The 20,147-nt window shown below is 37.2% G+C and overlaps 1 protein-coding gene across 5 annotated transcripts in view; it reads right to left on the reverse strand.

Moving 5' to 3' along the window:
• Positions 1 to 19,928, reverse strand: part of LOC306988903 (arf-GAP with coiled-coil, ANK repeat and PH domain-containing protein 2) — a 62,371-nt gene extending 42,443 nt beyond the window's left edge. For 3 of the 5 annotated variants that reach the window (XR_013795522.1, XR_013795523.1, XM_079594081.1), the window contains exons 1-3: positions 19,508 to 19,907; positions 7,161 to 7,218; positions 1,740 to 1,859 (exon numbers count right to left, since the gene is read on the reverse strand). Coding sequence is in view for 2 of the 5 variants with exons in the window: in XM_079594081.1 (XP_079450207.1) it covers positions 1,740 to 1,859; positions 7,161 to 7,218; positions 19,508 to 19,560 (231 nt within the window). In the remaining 3 variants the exon portion in view is untranslated. Of the gene's footprint in view, positions 1 to 1,739; positions 1,860 to 7,160; positions 7,219 to 19,507 lie in introns of all 5 variants that reach the window. The other 2 variants (XR_013795521.1, XM_079594082.1) reach the window with 1 other exon arrangement.
• Between the last annotated feature and the right edge of the window lie 219 nt (positions 19,929 to 20,147).

Below are 20,147 nucleotides of genomic sequence, written 5' to 3' on the forward strand. Positions count from 1 at the left end.
AAACAAAAACTTTTATTCTGCAAAAGATTAATTGCGAGGCATAATTTCAATTTCAGGCATAACTGAAAGTCAAACAAAAGGATGGTAAATAATATCCAAAAAAAAATGTGTTTCATGAATATCTTGTACATGTTAATGTAGGTTTGTTGACCCTTAATGATGGAATTGTAGAGGCAATAACACACACACACACACACACACACGTATGCAGTGGATAAATTGGCTTTTATAGGGAGGGGGAGCCCTTATTTACGGTGAATGGTCATCATTCAAATTCACACTGTAAAATGACTTGTGTGTTGTGTTTTTACTTTTCGAGTATTAATGTGTAAGGTATAGTTGAGTAGCCTAAAAAAGTGCTCATACTAGGGGGGTTCGGGGGCATGCCCCCCCGAGAAAATTTTGATTTACATGAGCTCAACATGTGAATTTTAAGGTGTTTTGAAGGCCGAAAAATATGGACAACAGGAGCTTTAAAAGCATGTCAGTGGGCAGTAGCATGTAGTATTTTATCAGATAACAAATTCTAAAACATGAGAATCAGTTTAAATGTCGCAATGAATTATCCACACTATAAAATGGAAATGCAGAATGTTTATGCTTATTGTTGACTATACACAATCACATTCGAAACGGGAATGGCCTTAAATAAGAAATGATTCAAGGATTATTTTGCATAGATGTTACATTTCAAACAAACGCCAATGCAATAATTCTGTGTCCAGAGGCATATTAGCAATTAGTATGCGCATCAAATATCAATTTCATCAACTTTTTCTTTCCTAAATGAATCAATATTTGTGGACTAATCTGTTCATTTAATCAATGGTTCAATTGCTCACTCATAAAGACAGTCACTTGTCGCCGCCTTCTGGCTTAATGATGCAAGTTGCGCAAACACGAACAAGCGGAGTGATACAAACAGGGAAAAGTCAAACACATTCGAGGTAACTTTATACAAATATATTTATAGAATAATAATGGCAATGGCAATATATTTAATGGGGTGCTTGTGCTGTTAAATTAGTATCCACTGTCTTTGATCAAACTTATTTCTGTCGGTCATTTAAAACTTCTATCGAAAAACAGCTGTTTATACTTGCATTTTATCTCGCACTATATGACCATAAACTGAAGTGAAGCGTCGCGTTGGGATTCGCGCACGGCTCGCGCTCCTGTAAATCCCGCTTGCTTTGATTGGACTCAAACATTTTGACATTGACGAGCGGTGTTTGAGTGCTGAAGCAGCTCAGATGAGAAGGTCAGTTATCGTCGCGATGGGCGAATCATTGCAGCACCAATTTAGAGTTAATATTAGCCAATTATTTGACAACTTTCATTATATACACTCAACAAAATGTATATATTTGGTGCTCAAGGAAACGGAGCTGAGCTCCGGCAGGGTGTGTTGTGGACCCGAGGAGGCGGAGCTGCGCTCCGGTGCGCTCCGGCCCAATTTAACCTCTGCACGTATGTTATTATCGTACAATGGATCGCTCACAATGGACATTTCAAAGAAGCAGGAAAGTAGATATGCAGAGATGAGGAATGCTGGCTTGTGGCCAATGTTTTTTATGTGAACACAAGCTAAAAATGCTTTCAACATTATCCGTAAATAAAGCGCCGTCTTTAAACTGGTCCCATCATCCTGGACAGACTCTCGAGGCGGGCACACGTTCATCGCCCGGCTCCGTGCGCTTCTGACTCTGAAAGCCACTGATTGGCTGATACGCACTCACCTCAATGACATCATCTTTGGCGGACTGCTGTGCCAACTCCCGAATCCCGTTCACAAACTGCTTGTTGGCCGTGTTGTACGCCTTTCCAGCATCTATCATCCCGATGCAGAGTTTCACCAGCTACACACACATATATATATTGATATTTAAATATATAGAGTAAAAATGTATATACATTTATAGTATAGAAAATATACAAATATATGATTAAAGGTATTTGGGATTTGTTAGATGATAAAACAAGCCAGATATGAAGTGGTTGGTACTTTTTGGTTATTGGTAAAAACAAAAACAAAACATCGAATGATCAAAGAATCCTGAAAAAATTTACATTTACCATTGATAATAATAATACTAAATGTTTCTTGATCATCAAATCATAATATTTCCCCGTATTTTTAATCAAATAAATGCAGGCTTGGTGAGCAGAAGAGACTTATTTGAAAAACATAAAAAATCGTACCGATCCCAAACTTTTGAACTGCAGTGTTTGTATAATTTGTACGCATTATAGTTGATATATAGGTTATTATAGTCAACCTGGCTGGCTGTCACCAGGTTTGTTAATGGATGATGTTAACGCAGATAGACGATTAATAATGACACGTCTCACACATTAGTGTTGACTTCTAAGAAAAGCTTCAGCTTCAGAGCTCATATCCTTCCTCAGAGAGAGAGGAAGTGAGCGGCCTGAGTCACTCGGCCCAGCGACCGCTGGGTGGGTCTGACACAGGGAACTACACTGCGACCAAAATGGTCGCATATGCGACCTTTTGAAATGCCATTGCGACCCTAATTTTGAATGGGTCGCAAATGTATCACTGATTATTTTTGTTCCTACCTTATGTTTTAGGCAATATGCTATGATTTACTATGAGCATTTATTAAAACAGAAATGTGTATTTTAAGAATACGTTTTATAACGTGCTCTGAGCATTCAACACAAAGTTGGCTTCAGCCCCGCGACTTATAAAGTAATCGGGTTGATGTGCGCGTTTATATGTCACAAGTTTCCCGCTGTTCGCGCATAACCATTCTACTCTATTGGCTCTTTATTTGTTTTAAACGGCAGACGTAATATTAATCCGTCTCTGGTGGTCATGATTTGGAGACAATGAGCATTGAACCGTTTTGCCGTGCTGCTTATATTTATCACGCAGTAAAAATGCCCCTCCCCGCGGCCAAAACCAGTCGTCTGTGGATGAGAATCCAAAACAATTAGTGGGACGTTGTCCTGCTTCACTTCACAGGCGCTGAGTGAAATGAGAATTTTAGAATGACGGGACACTCATTTATATGACACTTTATTCAACAGGAAGAACAGCTCGTTCCGCGCGTCATACGCCATTGTACGCGCAGTCCTTTCAGTTTCGGTTTTCAATCCGATCAATTGTTGACATGTTCTCTCGATCGCATTACAAAAGGAATAAACAAACCCTTTCAATCCGATCGAAATTGCATTCGGATCGAGCTCAATCCGATCGATTAAGGTGTTTACATGAAGATTTTTTTAGTCCGATTGAGCCGTCAATCCGATTATAAGTGTCCATGTAAATTGAAGCTTCACAATGACAGTATGAAGCACGCGAAATGTATAGACATGTACATATCCCGTGACGCAGCATCACTCCCTACTGCATTTCGGCGTCAAGCAAACCGAGCAAGTGAGGAATCTGAATTGATAATTAGGCTAAGTTCAATGTAGCTTATAATATAGCCTTATTTGTGGCTTATTATATTTCACTTAATTGTGAAGTAGACATGCATTTTTGTATTATCTTTAATACTGAATAGTCAATAGCTGCTGAAAATCTATTATTATTTTATGGATTATATTTATTTTATTTTAAGAGTTCAGGAGTCTGCCCATCTGTGGCAAGTTGCAACCATAGCATGTTGAAATCCAAAAGAAATTAATTTTGCACATTATTGTGTACTGTATTTTCTATTGCAGTAAATCTATCCCAACCAATGTTAAAGAAAACAAGGCGGCATGTGGTTTAAAAGATGGAAAGTAAAATAAAAAGCACATCTGTATGCAATACAGTTTCATTATTGTTCATTATTATCCAGAGCGGCTTACTATAAATAATTTGTGCGACCAAATCATGTTTTGCGCCAGTAACTGAAAAAGTTAGTAGCGCAAGTGCCACCAGTGGAAAAGGTTAGTGTAGTTTCCTGTGACATCTGAGCCGCTCGCTCCCACAGTCCCGGATCCTGCTTTTACAGCACTCGACCAGGACGGCAGCGGGAACGAGGCTCTCGGCTGAAGCTAGGATTTAATAGTGTTTCCTCAGATCCAAACTAGCACTAGACTATGGAAGCTTGTTTCCGCCACAGAATTAATTTTTTTAATTTTTTATTTCACAATTCTGACTTTTTATCTCACAATTGTGCGTTATAAAGTCAGAATTGCGTGATATAAAAAGTCTAAATTGTGTGTTATAAAGTCAGAATTGCATGATAAAAAGACGCAATTGCGAGTTATTAAGTCAGAATTGTGAGATACAGTATAAAGACGCAATTGCGAGTTATTAAGTCAGAATTGCGAGATGTAAAGTCGCAATAGTGTGATAAGTTAGAATTGCGTGATATAAAGTCACAATTGTATGTTATTAAGTCAGAATTGCGAGATATAAAGTCGCAATTGTGTGTTATAAAGTCAGAATTGCATGATATAAAGACGCAATTGCGAGTTATTAAGTCAGAATTGTGAGATACAGTATAAAGACGCAATTGCGAGTTATTAAGTCAGAAATGTGAGATATAAAGTCGCAATTGCGAGTTATTAAGTCAGAATTGCATGATATAAAGTCGCAATTGCGAGTTAAGTCAGAATTGCGTGATAGTTGCATTTGCGAGTTAAGTCAGAATTGCGTGATAGTTGCATTTGCGAGTTATTAAGTCAGAATTGCGTGATATAGTTGCATTTGCGAGTTATTAAGTCAGAATTGCGTGATATAGTTGCATTTGCGAGTTAAGTCAGAATTGCGTGATAGTTGCATTTGCGAGTTATTAAGTCAGAATTGCGAGATATAAAGTCGCAATTGAGTGTTATAAAGTCAGAATTGCGTGATATAAAGTTGCAATAGTGTGATAAGTGAGAATTGCGTGATAGTTGCATTTGCGAGTTAAGTCAGAATTGCGTGATAGTTGCATTTGCGAGTTATTAAGTCAGAATTGCGAGATATAAAGTCGCAATTGAGTGTTATAAAGTCAGAATTGCGTGATATAAAGTCGCAATAGTGTGATAAGTGAGAATTGCGAGATATAAAGTCGCAATTGTGTGTGATAAGTCAGAATTGCGTGATATAAAGTCGCAATTGAGTGTTATAAGTCAGAATTGCGTGATATAAAGTCTCAATTGTGTGTTATAAAGTCAGAATTGCGTGATATAAAGACGCAATTGTGTGTTATAAAGTCAGAATTGCGAGATATAAAGTCGCAATAGTGTGATAAGTCAAAATTGCGAGATATAAAGTCGCAATTGAGTGTTATAAAGTCAGAATTGCGTGATATAAAGACGCAATTGTGTGTTATAAAGTCAGAATTGCGAGATATAAAGTCGCAATAGTGTGATAAGTCAAAATTGCGAGATATAAAGTCGCAATTGAGTGTTATAAAGTCAGAATTGCGTGATATAAAGAAGCAATTGTGTGTTATTAAGTCAGAATTGCGAGATATAAAGTCGCAATAGTGTGATAAGTCAGAATTGTGAGATATAAAGTCGCAATTGTGTGTTATAAAGTCAGAATTGTGAGATATAAAGTCGCAATAGTGTGATAAGTGAAAATTTTGTGATATAAAGTCCCAATTGAGTGTTATAAAGTCAGAATTGTGAGATATAAAGTCGCAATAGTGTGATAAGTCAGAATTGCGTGATATAAAGTCCCAATTGAGTGTTATAAAGTCAGAATTGCGAGATATAAAGTCGCAATAGTGTGATAAGTCAGAATTGCGAGATATAAAGTCGCAATAGTGTGATAAGTGAGAATTGTGAGATATAAAGTCCCAATTGAGTGTTAGGCTATAAAGTCAGAATTGTGAGATATAAAGTCGCAATAGTGTGATAAGTCAGAATTGCGTGATATAAAGTCCCAATTGAGTGTTATAAAGTCAGAATTGTGAGATATAAAGTCGCAATAGTGTGATAAGTCAGAATTGCGTGATATAAAGTCCCAATTGAGTGTTATAAAGTCAGAATTGTGAGATATAAAGTCGCAATAGTGTGATAAGTCAGAATTGCGTGATATAAAGTCCCAATTGAGTGTTATAAAGTCAGAATTGTGAGATATAAAGTCGCAATAGTGTGATAAGTCAGAATTGCGTGATATAAAGTCCCAATTGAGTGTTATAAAGTCAGAATTGTGAGATATAAAGTCGCAATAGTGTGATAAGTGAGAATTGCGAGATATAGGCCTAAAGTCGCAATAGTGTGATAAGTCAGAATTGTGAGATATAAAGTCGCAATTGAGCGTTATAAAGTCAGAATTGTGAGATATAAAGTCGCAATAGTGTGATAAGTGAGAATTGCGAGATATAAAGTCGCAATAGTGTGATAAGTGAGAATTGTGAGATATAAAGTCGCAATTGAGTGTTATAAAGTCAGAATTGCGTGATATAAAGAAGCAATTGTGTGTTATAAAGTCAGAATTGCGAGATGTAAAGTCGCAATAGTGTGATAAGTTAGAATTGCATGATATAGCCTAAAGTCGCAATTGAGTGAAAAGTCAGAATTATGAGATATAAAGTCGCAATTGTGTGTGTTAAGTCAGAATTGCGTGATATAAAGTCGCAATTGTGTGTTAAGTCAGAATTGCGTGATATAAAGTCGCAATTGTGTGTTAAGTCAGAATTGCAAGATATAAAGTCAGAATTGGGAAAAAGTTGTAATTATCTTTTTAAATGTTTTATTCTGTGGCGGACACAAGCTTGTATACTGGACTGATATCCGGACATTGGAACAGATTAGTTCACATTATGCTGGTTCATCAGGTTTTCTTCATCTCAGTTTGAGTGCTGATGACATTAAAGCAAAAGTGGAAAGTCTCACTCAAAATGTTACACTGCATGCATATAAAATTTGGAATAAAACTTGTATAAATTCCGATATGGCCCTCATGAATCTTCATTTCATGAATCTTTGCTCAAACTCAGGAATGAATCAATATTATGATTCCTTCACTGAATCAGAACGGTTACTGAATCAACAACACTGATTCACCGAACTAACTGCAAGTGCTGCCCGTCTTAAAATGAAGCTAGTTTTATGCACTTATGTTTCTTCATGAAAATGAAAAAGCCTAAAACCTGAAATCATTACATTACACATTGGTTATTATGCAAAAACTAAATTCTGTAGGAAACGCAGGCCATGTTCTCTACAAACTGGCATCAGCTGACCACTACTGTGAGGAATACCTTGTCCAGTTTGGACTCCAGCTCACAGACGTCTCCCTCCACCTCCTCGATCGTCGCCCTGTTGAGGACAGAACAAACTTCAGTCATAGAAGAAGTGACACAGGCCAGGTGGAATTGTCTTAAAGGTACAGAAGCACAAACAGCCCAAATTTCTTATAAGTTACATTACAATACATTATAAGTGACCTTCAGGATCAAACTAAAAGCTACAATAGTGTAAAATATGACCCGTAGGTCATGCATATTAGCATGAAAACAGAATGGCCACCAGAAAAAGGAAACAGTCATTGATTAGCCAATACATGAATGCAATATGTACACGTCGCCTCACTTCAGTGAACACACAGCTCTAGCTTGATCTAAAACAGCTTCTTCTGGTTCCTGTCTGCAATTGTAACTCTGCCTAGCTTTGTTTTCAATCTCTTTTTTTACTACCTCTTCGCTGTTTAAACAGCAGAATACAACCTCATTATTATCATATATCAGATATTGTCTATTAAATTAATCTAACATTGCTTGCCTTTTTATTTAAACTGCTAGCACACAGTGTCTTTAGCATTATGCTAGCCTGTTAGCTTGTCATTTGTGTTTACCGTTGAGCAGGATTTATATGGCAGTTTTTCCCCATGATATCGGAATCATAGGTTTTTCGTATCAAAGTTAGATACAAGTTACACTACACCGAACTGACTTGAGCTGCTTTACAGCAGAATTTGTGCAATATTTGATGAAGTTTACATAATTTATTGTTATTTTCTGGTTTATAGTGTGAAGCTGCTTTGAATAAAGCGCTATATTGTATAAAGTTGACTTGACATAATTTTGTCATGACCACAGCAAAACTGCGAGAAGACATGATCTGTGCGGTTTCACTCGGCAGCTGTGTTTCTGTTCACATTTCCATGTGACTTAATTGCAGAGATGTTTCAGTCAATCTAAATTCCCGAATAAGCACGAGGAAAACATGCCTGAGAGAAAAACATCTCTGAAAACACTCTCAGATGTATAGTTGAGGTCCTGGATGCCGATCGTCAGTGGAAGGGATGAGACTGTCAATTTTCCCCCAACAATTTGTGTCCTTAATATTTCATATTTTTAGAGATATCATTTTACAAAATACCTCTCATAACCCAAAAAAATCCTTAAAAAATCCCCAAAAGAGGAACAGAAGCACATGTTCATGAATGCGGTTTGATGAACTTCCACAACCCCTTTCATGATTTAAAAATGGCACTTCAAGACACGTCAAGTGTCAGGTGTGACGTCAATGAAGAGTTGCGCAAGAACCCATGGCATTTGGTCTGATGCGAGTCATTTTTGTGAAATGAGTAAACTTTCACACAGATATGAGTAATGACTTAAAGGTAGGGTAGGTCATTTTTTTTTCACAAACACTTTTTGTTATACTGGTTGAAACTCTTCACATCCTGATAGCAATCAATAATAGAAGTGGTCTAAGTATTAAAACATGCCTACATATACAGGGAACTACACTAACCTTTTCCACTGGTGGCACTTGCGCTACTAACTTTTTCAGTTACTGGCGCAAAACATGATTTGGTCGCACAAATTATTTATAGTAAGCCGCTCTGGATAATAATGAACAATAATGAAACTGTATTGCATACAGATGTGCTTTTTATTTTACTTTCCATCTTTTAAACCACATGCCGCCTTGTTTTCTTTAACATTGGTTGGGATAGATTTACTGCAATAGAAAATACAGTACACAATAATGTGCAAAATTAATTTATTTTGGATTTCAACATGCTATGGTTGCCACAGATGGGCAGACTCCTGAACTCTTAAAATAAAATAAATATAATCCATAAAATAATATAATAATAGATTTTCAGCAGCTATTGACTATTCAGTATTAAAGAAAAAAAAAAAATGCATGTCCACTTCACAATTAAGTGAAATATAATAAGCCACAGATAAGGCTATATTATAAGCTACATTGAACTTAATTATCAATTCAGATTCCTCACTTGCTCGGTTTGCTTGACGCCGAAATGCAGTGGGGAGTGCTGCTGCGTCACGGGAAATGTACATGTCTATACATTTCGCGTGCTTCATACTGTCATTGAGAAGCTTCAATTTACATGGACACTTACTTATAATCGGATTGACGGCTCAATCGGACTAAAAAGATCTTCATGTAAACACCTTAATCGATCGGATTGAGCTCGATCCGAATGCAATTTCGATCGGATTGAAAGGGGTGGTTTATTCCTTTTGTAATGCGATCGAGAGAACTCGTCAACACTTGATCGGATTGAAAACCGAAACTGAAAGGACTGCACATGTACAATGGCGTATGACGCGCGGAACGAGCTGTTCTTCCTGTTGAATAAAGTGTCATATAAATGAGTGTCCCGTCATTCTAAAATTCTCATTTCACTCAGCGCCTGTGAAGCGAAGCAGGACAACGTCCCACTAATTGTTTTGGATTCTCATCTACAGACGACTGGTTTTGGCCGCGGGGAGGGGCATTTTTACTGCGTGAGAAATATAAGCAGCACGGCAAAACGGTTCAATGCTCATTGTCTCCAAATCATGACCAGAGACGGATTAATATTACGCCTTATGTTTAAAACAAAGAACCAATAGAGGAGAATAGTTATGCGCGAACAGCGGGAAACGTGTGCCATATAAACGCGCACATCAACCCGATTACTTTATAAAGTCGCGGGGCTGAAGCCAACTGTGTTGAATGCTCAGAGCACGTTATAAAACGTATTCTTAAAATACACATTTCTGTTTTAATAAATGCTCATAGTAAATCATAGCATATTGCCTAAAACATAAGGTAGGAACAAAAATAATCAGTGATACATTTGCGACCCATTAAAAATTAGGGTCGCAATGGCATTTCAAAAGGTCGCATATGCGACCATTTTGGTCGCAGTGTAGTTCCCTGCTACATATATCATATGTGGAAGTCTCAGGACCAAAATTTTTTTCTTCCAATCATTGCATTCGGGCCGATATCCTACATGCCTGTCAACATATTGTCATACCTCGCGCAGACATCACACTTCATCAGCGCGTTTCAAGAGGCTATGCAGAGTTGTGCCATGTATAACTGTAATTATGAGATGGCAACCCGTGACGTTCACACCCACAGACTCAGATTTATGCATTTCAATGGCAACACTATCAATAGCCGTGTTTCCATTACAGATTTGCGCAAAACTTTTGCGATTTTTTTCTAAATATCGATACAAAACTACTGCGAAATTACGGCGTTTCCATTAACCGATGTTATGCGACTAAAACATAATTGTTTCCTCTCGCGATAAGTCATTTAAAAAATCATGGCAATGGACGTTGGTAGGTTTATATATCACAGCCACCGCACTGGCCATTATTATTATTAACGGAAGGAGACGTGTGTGTTATCAATAGGGGTGTAACGGTACGCAAAAATCACGGTTCGGTACATACCTCGGTTTTAAAGTCACGGTTCGGTTCATTTTCGGTACAGTAAGGGAAAGAAATGCAAAACATTAAACTGCTGGTTGTTTACTATAAACTTTTTTTAACAATTTGTTTACACTTTTTTAAACACTTTTTAATAAAATATAGGCTAATAAATAGAAAATATATAAAATAAAAAAAGAATAAGAAATAAAATACTGCTGCAAAGTTCTCCACTAAATAAAATACTCTCAAACCAATATTGGCCATGACGCTAGCTAGCGAGAGGCTGGGCTAAAGCGAGCGTGCCGTGTAACGTTATGTGGTGATCTTTATTTATGCGATATTTATGTCCGAGCCCGATCCGAGTTAAAATCCTATTTTTTTTTCTCATACTAATGACACATGTACGTTTGTTTGTGTGGAAAGCCCACTTTTAACAGAAAGGCATTCGGAAATGTCCACAGATGAGTGCCTCAGCGCGCACGGAGCTACAAGCGCTCTTAACACAGGCGCTGCACGTGTTTCGTTGTCACAGCAACATAAACAAATTTCCGCACACAGGAAGACAGATGTAATGGTAATATTTTACATGTATTTGAATCACAAAAACGATTAATCAGATTTAATCAGTGCAACGCGGAGACTTCCGACACTTAATATGTTCGTGTGGAAACTCGGAATTGACGCATGTTCCGCACACAAAACTAGCCTAATTTACGTGAATGATTGCATTCGGTACACATGTGCACCGTACCGAAAGTGCTGTACCGAAACGGTCCGGTACGAATACACGTACCGTTACACCCCTAGTTATCAAGCATTAATGGAAAGGAAAGACCCTTATACTGTGAGCGGCAGATATGAGGAGTTTCTCACTCATTTCTGCTCCGATGTCTTGATTGTGGCATTTCTTTGAGGTTTAGAATCCAGTATTCCTGTAATTCTTTTGTCTTTTATGAATTTAATAAAGAACTTTGTCTCGTATTCTGTCCGAACTGCGCCATTTAAGTCAGGTGACTGTAAATGCGCAAAAACTGTTTCCATTGCAGTTGTGCAAAATATTTATTTTTCGAATTGCCTGAAAAACCACCTCATGCGAGCGTAAAAACTTTTTTGCGATAAATGGGAGTTTTTCGCCATCTCTCGTCTTGTGACGCTTTGCAGACTCTGCTGTGTGCGGTAGGGTTGGGCGATGTCTACAAATTTGGCATCAGACGATGTCTACAGTGAAACATTGCGATGGACGATGACATAGGGAAGGAGGGGGAACGTAACATTCTCATTTTCCACTGGATATTTTCCTCTACATCTCATCAGCAATTTCGATTTTAGCCCGCTCTGCAGCAGCTGACCACTAAGGAGCGAATATACAGTGACGTGACATAACTGCCAGAGTCAAATTGTGCTTTCGTGCTATGACTGGCGCTGAGCCAAAGTCGGCTCATATATCACACTTGTCATATATCACAACTATTCAGTGTTTTTAACCACATAATGTTTATTTTAGGTTTCAGACATTTAAATAGCCTACATATCATTTAAAGCAAAACAATACATTTATAGGCTAGTTTGTAAAATACACAATGGTGTCTATGGAAGCAGCAATAACATTTACATTTTTGCCGACATGTTTTATTCATATCAGATACACAGTGTAAGTAACAATAAAGTTTACTCTATTCTTCTCCCAGTTCACCGGCCACTTACTTTCATGTATTTCGGGAGAAACTGATGAATTCACGTGCTGTAATACATCCAACAGAAGGGAATCTCTGAACTGCGGCCCAAACAAACATGACGGCGCCCATCTCACGTTACAGATCAAGATCATTTATAAAGATTTTTAAACGACAAAACAAACTCACACGTATTTGAGAATCGGAATAGAAGATAGTTGATGACATGGTAAGCAAGTTTGTTAATATTAGAAATAAAAGCGCTACATCTGTCATACAGCGTTATTTTGGCTGTGGTGAATCACGTGCCAAGCATTACACGCCGGTTATCACTCCGCCCAAGTAGCAGTGCTTCGCCTTCAGATAATATAGTTCCCAGTATTTATACGGTTAAAATATGTCTGTGTCTCATGTGACTTTTTTTTTTGTACACTCTGTGACTATACAAATCACAACATGTAAATAGGAAAATGTTTGAGTTATTTTGTCAATTATTTGGATTAGTATGCTAGCTGCAACCATTTACATCCAGTCTTTGTGCTAAGCTAGGCTAGCGGTGGGTGCGTCAAACAGACTTATAGCACGCACGGAGATGAAAAAGGTATGTGTGGACTTATCTAACTCTGGGGGATACGGGGAATAGGCTAAAGTCCCAAAAAGTCGGAGTGTTCCTTTAAAATGCTCGGAAATTTAGGCAAATAATACATTATGCAAGTTGGTTATTTCTGGATGCAGACATGATGCGACATAAACAAAATCTTCCATTAAATGTGAACTTCGCTAAGGTAGGGTACAGTTTTATAAGTTGGAAAAACCCACACAATATTGTACACACGAGGCCCCAGAACATCACCTCTGTTGTTTATAATCCCACACACGACCTAAACTAAACCCCTAAGACACCATGAGGTGTGTACGCAACCTATTTTAAACAGTTGTCTTCCTGTAACTCTGCTGTTGGCTGTCCTCTTGTAATGATAAAGAGCACTTGGTTATAGTTCATCATTAGAGTAACAATTCTGAAGCACATCTTCCTGACAAAACGTCTGCTCCTTATTTTCGTCCTCGAGATTTTCCCAAAGCAACTGTGGCTGGAGCAGACTGTTGAGAAAGTGCTGACACGGGTGAAGTGCGCTGCTGCTAATGAAATCTAGGCCATTGCCTCATAGACTCAAACCTGGAGCTGATCCAGACACTGTGTGTGAGTAATGAGAGGGGGAAGGTGCGGCAGAAACGGTCACATTCACTAACACATCTGGCTCCATCATGATCCAACTACCTGCCCAGATGTTATCCCACCGGCCACCAAATGCCACGACACCACCAAAACCGTCCAAAAAGAGTGACTTCTTAAGAGTCTTAAATGAGTCCCAACCCGAACTGAAGAAACTGATCCTGCTGTACTTTAAAAACTTTCCACGATAAGGGATACGAACTGGAAAAAATATTTTTTCTGGAAAAAGTCTTCCCCTTTTTATTGGTTTTGATTATTTGGCTAGAAACCAATAATATGGGTGGTTTTAAGTATATAAGTATAAGTATATCATATTTGTTTAATTAATAGATCTTGTGAGGCAAAGCATCATTATTAATTTCCTTCCTTTTATACAAATTTTGGCACCTAAATATCCTTCCACCCACATGTTTTAAAAGAAAATGTGCATGTCTAGTTTATAAATATCATTGTGTTTTAGGGGAGTCACGATATTTTACAACATACTTACCTTGCCTTGTCATATAAAGGACAAATTATCTGATATATTCATGACAGTATTTACCTTTTTAGTGTGTTTTAATTGGTTTTGCCTCATAGTGAAAGTCAATAATGACTATGAGCCAAATCTTTTCCTCAAACAACATACTTTAAAATAAGTAGTTATCCATATTGCAGTCTCTCCATTACATCAGTTATAAATGTTGTGAAATTAATTTAATTGTAAATCGTAAAACTCTGGATAATGGTTTATATAACAGAGTAAAACATGTTTTATTTTGTGCAAAGTAAAGTTTCTTAAGTCTTCCTTTTGATTTTCCAGTGGCATACTGTACATATGAGCTAGCCGTGTTCATAATGGGGATCATGGGATTGTTTGGTGTCTGGTATCCTCATCAGTGATGTGCAACCACATTAATAAAAGAGCCAACATCAAAGAGCGAGAGCCAATGTAGAGGACTAAACAACCCATGGGCCGGAAACCACATCAGACCTCTACATGACAACAACACTCGTCATAAAAAGCAGCAGGACTATTCCTAAAGAGTGGATGAGGGTTTGTTTATCCAGCTGGATTCAATGGAGCAATCAAGGCCACCTTCAAAGATTCAATGTGGAACGAAAGCGCGATATTTCTACCAAGAGGTAATGGAGGATCTCAAGACGAGTCTTTAACTTGGCTCTGAGGAACATGGGATATCTCTAAAGATGGGAAATCATTAGAAATGCCTCACTGGGATGGACATGTAAGAGTTGGGAGGCTTTACGGCTGGGATGTAGGCTATATCCCACGCTGTGACGCTTGGGCCGGCCCTTCTGTTGTGGAACTCTTCCTGCAATTGTTGGGAAACAATCTGGGATGAAACAGAGGGGGAGGGGAGTTCCCAATGAGGTAAACCTCGGATTGTTTTTAGAAAACCAATAACACCACGTAATGAGATTACATGGAGGGAATTTTGTAGACAGATCCATGCCAACTCTTTAAAAAAGAAAAATCTGCACCTTGTAAACTCTGAAAGGCGCTGGCCATTCAAGAGCCGCCACAATATACCAGCACTGTAGCGACACTGACCAATACGAGTGTCTAAGATAGAGGAATATGATGGTTTCATGTGGTTTTGACAAACACTGTTGGGTAAAAACCTCGCATATCCAAAACTGCTACTTTTCAGGAAATGGAAAAATATCCTGATACTTATTAAAGCTAAAAAAAACGTTGTCTTTTGTTCATGACCCCATTTATTGCTGTTGCGATATGCATATTGTGATATATACATTTGCGATATTTCGATAAATTCGATATATTGTGCAGCCCTAATATATATATATAGGCTAAGCCACTAGGATATCAATGTAAACAACAGTGTTTAATTCATTTTTTTTAAATACAGGGGTTTTTTCCCCCATAAAATAAAAATCTATGGTCAAATATTTGCATGTGTCATTAGATTATAAAAATTTTACCAAACACAGGTTTGATGGACATGAACGTTATTTTTTCATCAACATTTATGTTTTCATTAACTTATAAACTGGTAAGTGTTAGGGATCTCAAGATCCGATCACGTGATCGGAAATCGGGCCCGATCACGTGGTTTCAGACTCGATCGGAATCGGACGTTACCTCCCGATCAGGACTCGGATATAATATATGTATATATATTCTCATTATTTTTTAACACTATAGTTATGCGATGGCACAGAGTTAGACCCTTTTGACTCCACACAGAAACAGCAACGCGTGCGGCATGACATCACTTTGTTGACATCACCAAAAGTGAAGAATTTGTTATTTATTACTTGATTGTTCAGGCTACCTCACAGAAGTGCTCTGTTTGTTAACTGAGTTGGTGAATGTTAAAATAAGGTGAATTAAATAAAAAAATAAGGAACATCCTGGGTCTGTTTTTTTGCCCTTCTTTATTCTTTTTTTTAAATGTATTATAGAAGTATCGGATCGGGACTCTGTATCGGTAGATACTCAAAATTAAATGACCCGGAGGCAAAAAAACCTGATCGGGACATCCCTAGTAAGTGTAGCTCTGTAGATGCTCAGTTCCCTCAACAAAACCCAATGGGATTTTCCCATTGAAAAAGTCACATAAAACAAGCTCTGTGATCAACAAAAGTTTATGATACTTAGTTATAGGCCTATACGTTACGTTTAATCCATCAAGATAATTTTCACAGATGATCACAACTTTTATTCATTTTGAGGTAAAAAGCTAAAGGCTATAAAGGAACTACTACACGATCCCACGACGTCACCATCACTGATCTTCCCACAACTCTCGCAGTTTCTATCTAAAAACATTTTCCCAGATAGTTTGAGTTAGAATAGTTTATAAATGGCGGACTGAGTTCACCTGTTCAGCGTGAAGACGTCTAATCTCCTCGACAGACTCTGTGGTCTCCTTTAGACACTTGTTAGCAACAGCCTTTTTCAAGACACGAGTGGCGTAATATTGATGTATTGTGTGTCGTAGAATAAAAGGTGAAAGTATCTTGAGCTTGTGTTCACCACAGAACTTATTTCAGCCAAAAACCCATTCAAAAACCCATTGACTTCGGGACGATGAAACCAGAAGTGCTAAAATGCAACTCGTTTCCTTGTTTTGGCCTACAAAGTGACGTCATACCTGCACTACTCTATTGGCTTTGACTCGACAACAAATGCTAGAATTCCTTGGATACATAATTAGCCTTCAGATTCAGATTATTTTATTTAATGCGCATGTAAGGGTTTTGTTCATTTAAAGCTATTTTCATGGCAAAAATTTAATGACAAAAATACAAATATCATATAAATACAATTAAAAACAAAACAAAACATTATACAAGATTTTTAAAATTAACATATGAAAAAAAAAATCCAAAACCTTTTCAGGCATAATCTCATTTAATATGTCCTTAAGTGAAGTAGGCCTAACTTCGTAAAAGAGGAAAACCTTCTGCTTCTGAATTTTACAAGACATGCATACAGTTGAGTGACCCATACGACATCTGGTGTTTTAAAATTGATAAAAAGTCTGTTTGTAATTTCCATAATTAGCTTTCATTCATGATAGTTATGAGGTTTGACTGAGTTTGAGGATCCAATGAAGATCACAAGCTCCTTTTAATACTTTTCATTGCTTAAAAATTAGTCAAATTAAAATAACAAAGAGGGCAAAATGATTTGTGGTTTCCACTGGACAGCGACAATAAATATATATTTTTTAAGTTTAGAGAAAGAAAAGCTATTGTGATATAACCAAACAAAAAGTAATAACATATTTGTATTATACTTTATATAGCCTAAGCCTAGCCTTTATTTTTTTTTATATGATTTGTTAATTCATAAATATCATTACGTTTTTGGGAAGTTGTATCACATGACGTTTTACAACCTAAACTAACATTGTCTTTTCAATGAAAAACGGTCAAATTTAACATTTTAAGAGACTTATTGACCTTGACACACACTCATGAAGGTCTACCGGGGTCATATTTATCCGTGTCTTCTCTATTTTCAGAATATTTCAGCAAAACTGTGTCATTGCACATTAACCTTTTTCAAAGAAATAATAATAACTGTTATTTCTGATTAGGAGTTTTACTACCCAGCCATTTAAACTAGTGTTCACTGTTTAATAATTGCTTACTGATTCAAGTCAAACGAGTCCACACACAAGTCTCTATATATTAGTGCATCATATAGTAGTTTGCCCGCATTATCCACCACGTAAAATTACAAATCTGCTTAGAAAACCAATAGCACACATTTGTTGCCTTTACAAACACCGCTAACTATAGTTACGTTGCCTTGAGATCGCTCAAACAAACATCTGAGCAAACCCATGTGTCCGTAAATCTGTTCTTTAAACAATCAAAGCGACGTCTAGCTTACAGTTAAAGTTATTTTGCTTGCTTCTCAAGTTCAGTGGTTTATCGAAGCGCTACACAAACGGCTTATTCGGTCTCAGATGAAGAGAGAAGTTGAAATGCTGAAGTGAAATGCATTTGCTAAAAACAAAACACCTCGCCTATCAAGGTGCCTATAAATTTGCAAATGTAAAGCCGGCACTCGTCAACACATAATGATAACCGGCGTAAAGAGGCCCATTTTTATCTATCACTCTTACAATGCCAAGTTAAACAGAGAAATGGAAAAATTAGTGGAAAATATGCCCGCAGAGGAAACTTTTGCAACTGTGCTGTGAGAAATAATGACTTCTGTCCTGCAAGATAACCTTCAGATCATGGATAGGTGAAGATATTATCACTTTTAAACCATGAAAATGATGCAATCAGCGTTATAATAATTCATAACTTTGGGGGTTTTCTCCTGTATGATCACAATCTTTATAGAGAAACCAATTCGGTCAGAGATTACATTGGCAAGCACGTTTTTTTTTTCAGGTACATGTAAACATCGTTGGTTAATGAACTTCTTTGTCACTTTGCGTAAGAATAATGATCGTTCACAGCAACCGACTAGTGGTTTCAAACCCGTTCAGCTTATAAACTCTGCCAAAAATGCAGAAATTAAAAAGTCCAACGTTGTTTTTCCTCATGAACATCTGCTCCTTGTTTCTGAGAGGATGTTGTTATGAGAGAGGAGGAGGAGGAGGGGGAGATGAAGAGGCAGAAAGCAGAAATAACCCTTCAACACTCACAGAGAGACTCGATATCAGGACTTATGGTTTAGTGATTAGCTTAGTCATTTAGCCGAGTTCTCTTGAAACAGGTTTAGTGTTTCTGGAATAGGCCTAGAGGCTAACATTACATACTGTCTTTCCAAAGTATTTGGGGGAGAAAGTATGTTAACATTACTCTTTTCCATACAAAGACAGTGAATAAAGGCTGTCAAGGCCGTCAACTTCCGAAAAACAACAAAAAGGCACAATGAAAGTATCAAAAAATGCCGATATAACTTGTGTACTATATTTCAAGTCTTCTGAAACACTGTATCATGCTTTTGTGATAGTACACAAGTTATATGGACTGTTTCTTATGTGCTTTTTGTCTCTTTAAGACCTTGACAGCTCAAGTCCCCATCCGCTTTTATTAGATGGAGGGAAAAAATACATTAAACATTCTGCTAAACATATCTTTTTGTTTCCCACATAAGAAAAAAATGGTTTTGAGCAACTTGAAAGTGAATAAATTATTGTATTTTTCATTATTATTATAATTTATTCATTTTAATTTTGGTTGAACTGTCTCTTTAAATGTCTTGCTCAAATAGATAAGTCGTGAATTTCATTTCATTATGTAAATATGTGAATATGTTAATGTTTAAGTTGTCTGTCCACTCAAATAATATACAAGATCAAATCTGAGACACCCAAGACATGCATGATCAAATCAGCCATTGACAGCATAAAATCAATATGTTTACTCTTTAAGTGTATGTTTACGTTGTATTTTATAGTTTAAATCTAAAGTTCACCAATACTTTCAACAAAAAACAAAAAAAAAAAAAAACACACACACAAAACAAACAATCATGAATATTAAATAAGTATACATTTAAAGGTATTTCTCACCTGAATCTCGGTGAGTCCTTGAGGCATTCCTCAAAATCCACAGTGATCTTCATGTTGATTTGATGAGGTTAATAAACAGATTAAGAGCTAGCAGGCTAACATTAGCTCCTGTAAAACCAATAACAGCTCAAACTTCTGCTCAAATCACTCAAGAATCCCAAATGTACTCCACATATGAGCGATTCAGTCTGATACGCTCGTGTCAGTTGGACGTGAAGCGCTAGAAATGATTTTTAAAAGATGTAGTTCCTCCAGAATTAGCGAGTGGACTGAGCTGATGAGTGTAAATGAAGAGCAAAGACGGGCAGTGTCTGAAAAAACAAGTGCGCTGCCTATCTAGACTGCATAGTTGCCCATGAGTTTCGTCCTGAAGAAAAGAAACGGAATAATTGAGTAGAATGACAACTCGGTTGTAACGGTCGATTATATAATGGGCGGGGCTTAGTTTTAGCCAATCAGAAAACGATATGCCTGTCAATCATTATGTGCTCTGAAATTGGATTGGATTGGGTTGCTTTGTAGGGCGGGGCGTTGTAGCGAGGGCGTGTCGTTATTGGGAAAACGGCTGAAATCGTTCACAGCATATTTAATTATAACAAATAATTGTATTAATATTTATATTATCCACGTTTCGCTGTGC

This window comes from Phoxinus phoxinus (assembly GCF_949152265.1).
Source record: "Phoxinus phoxinus genome assembly, chromosome: 20".
NCBI lineage: Eukaryota > Metazoa > Chordata > Actinopteri > Cypriniformes > Leuciscidae > Phoxinus > Phoxinus phoxinus.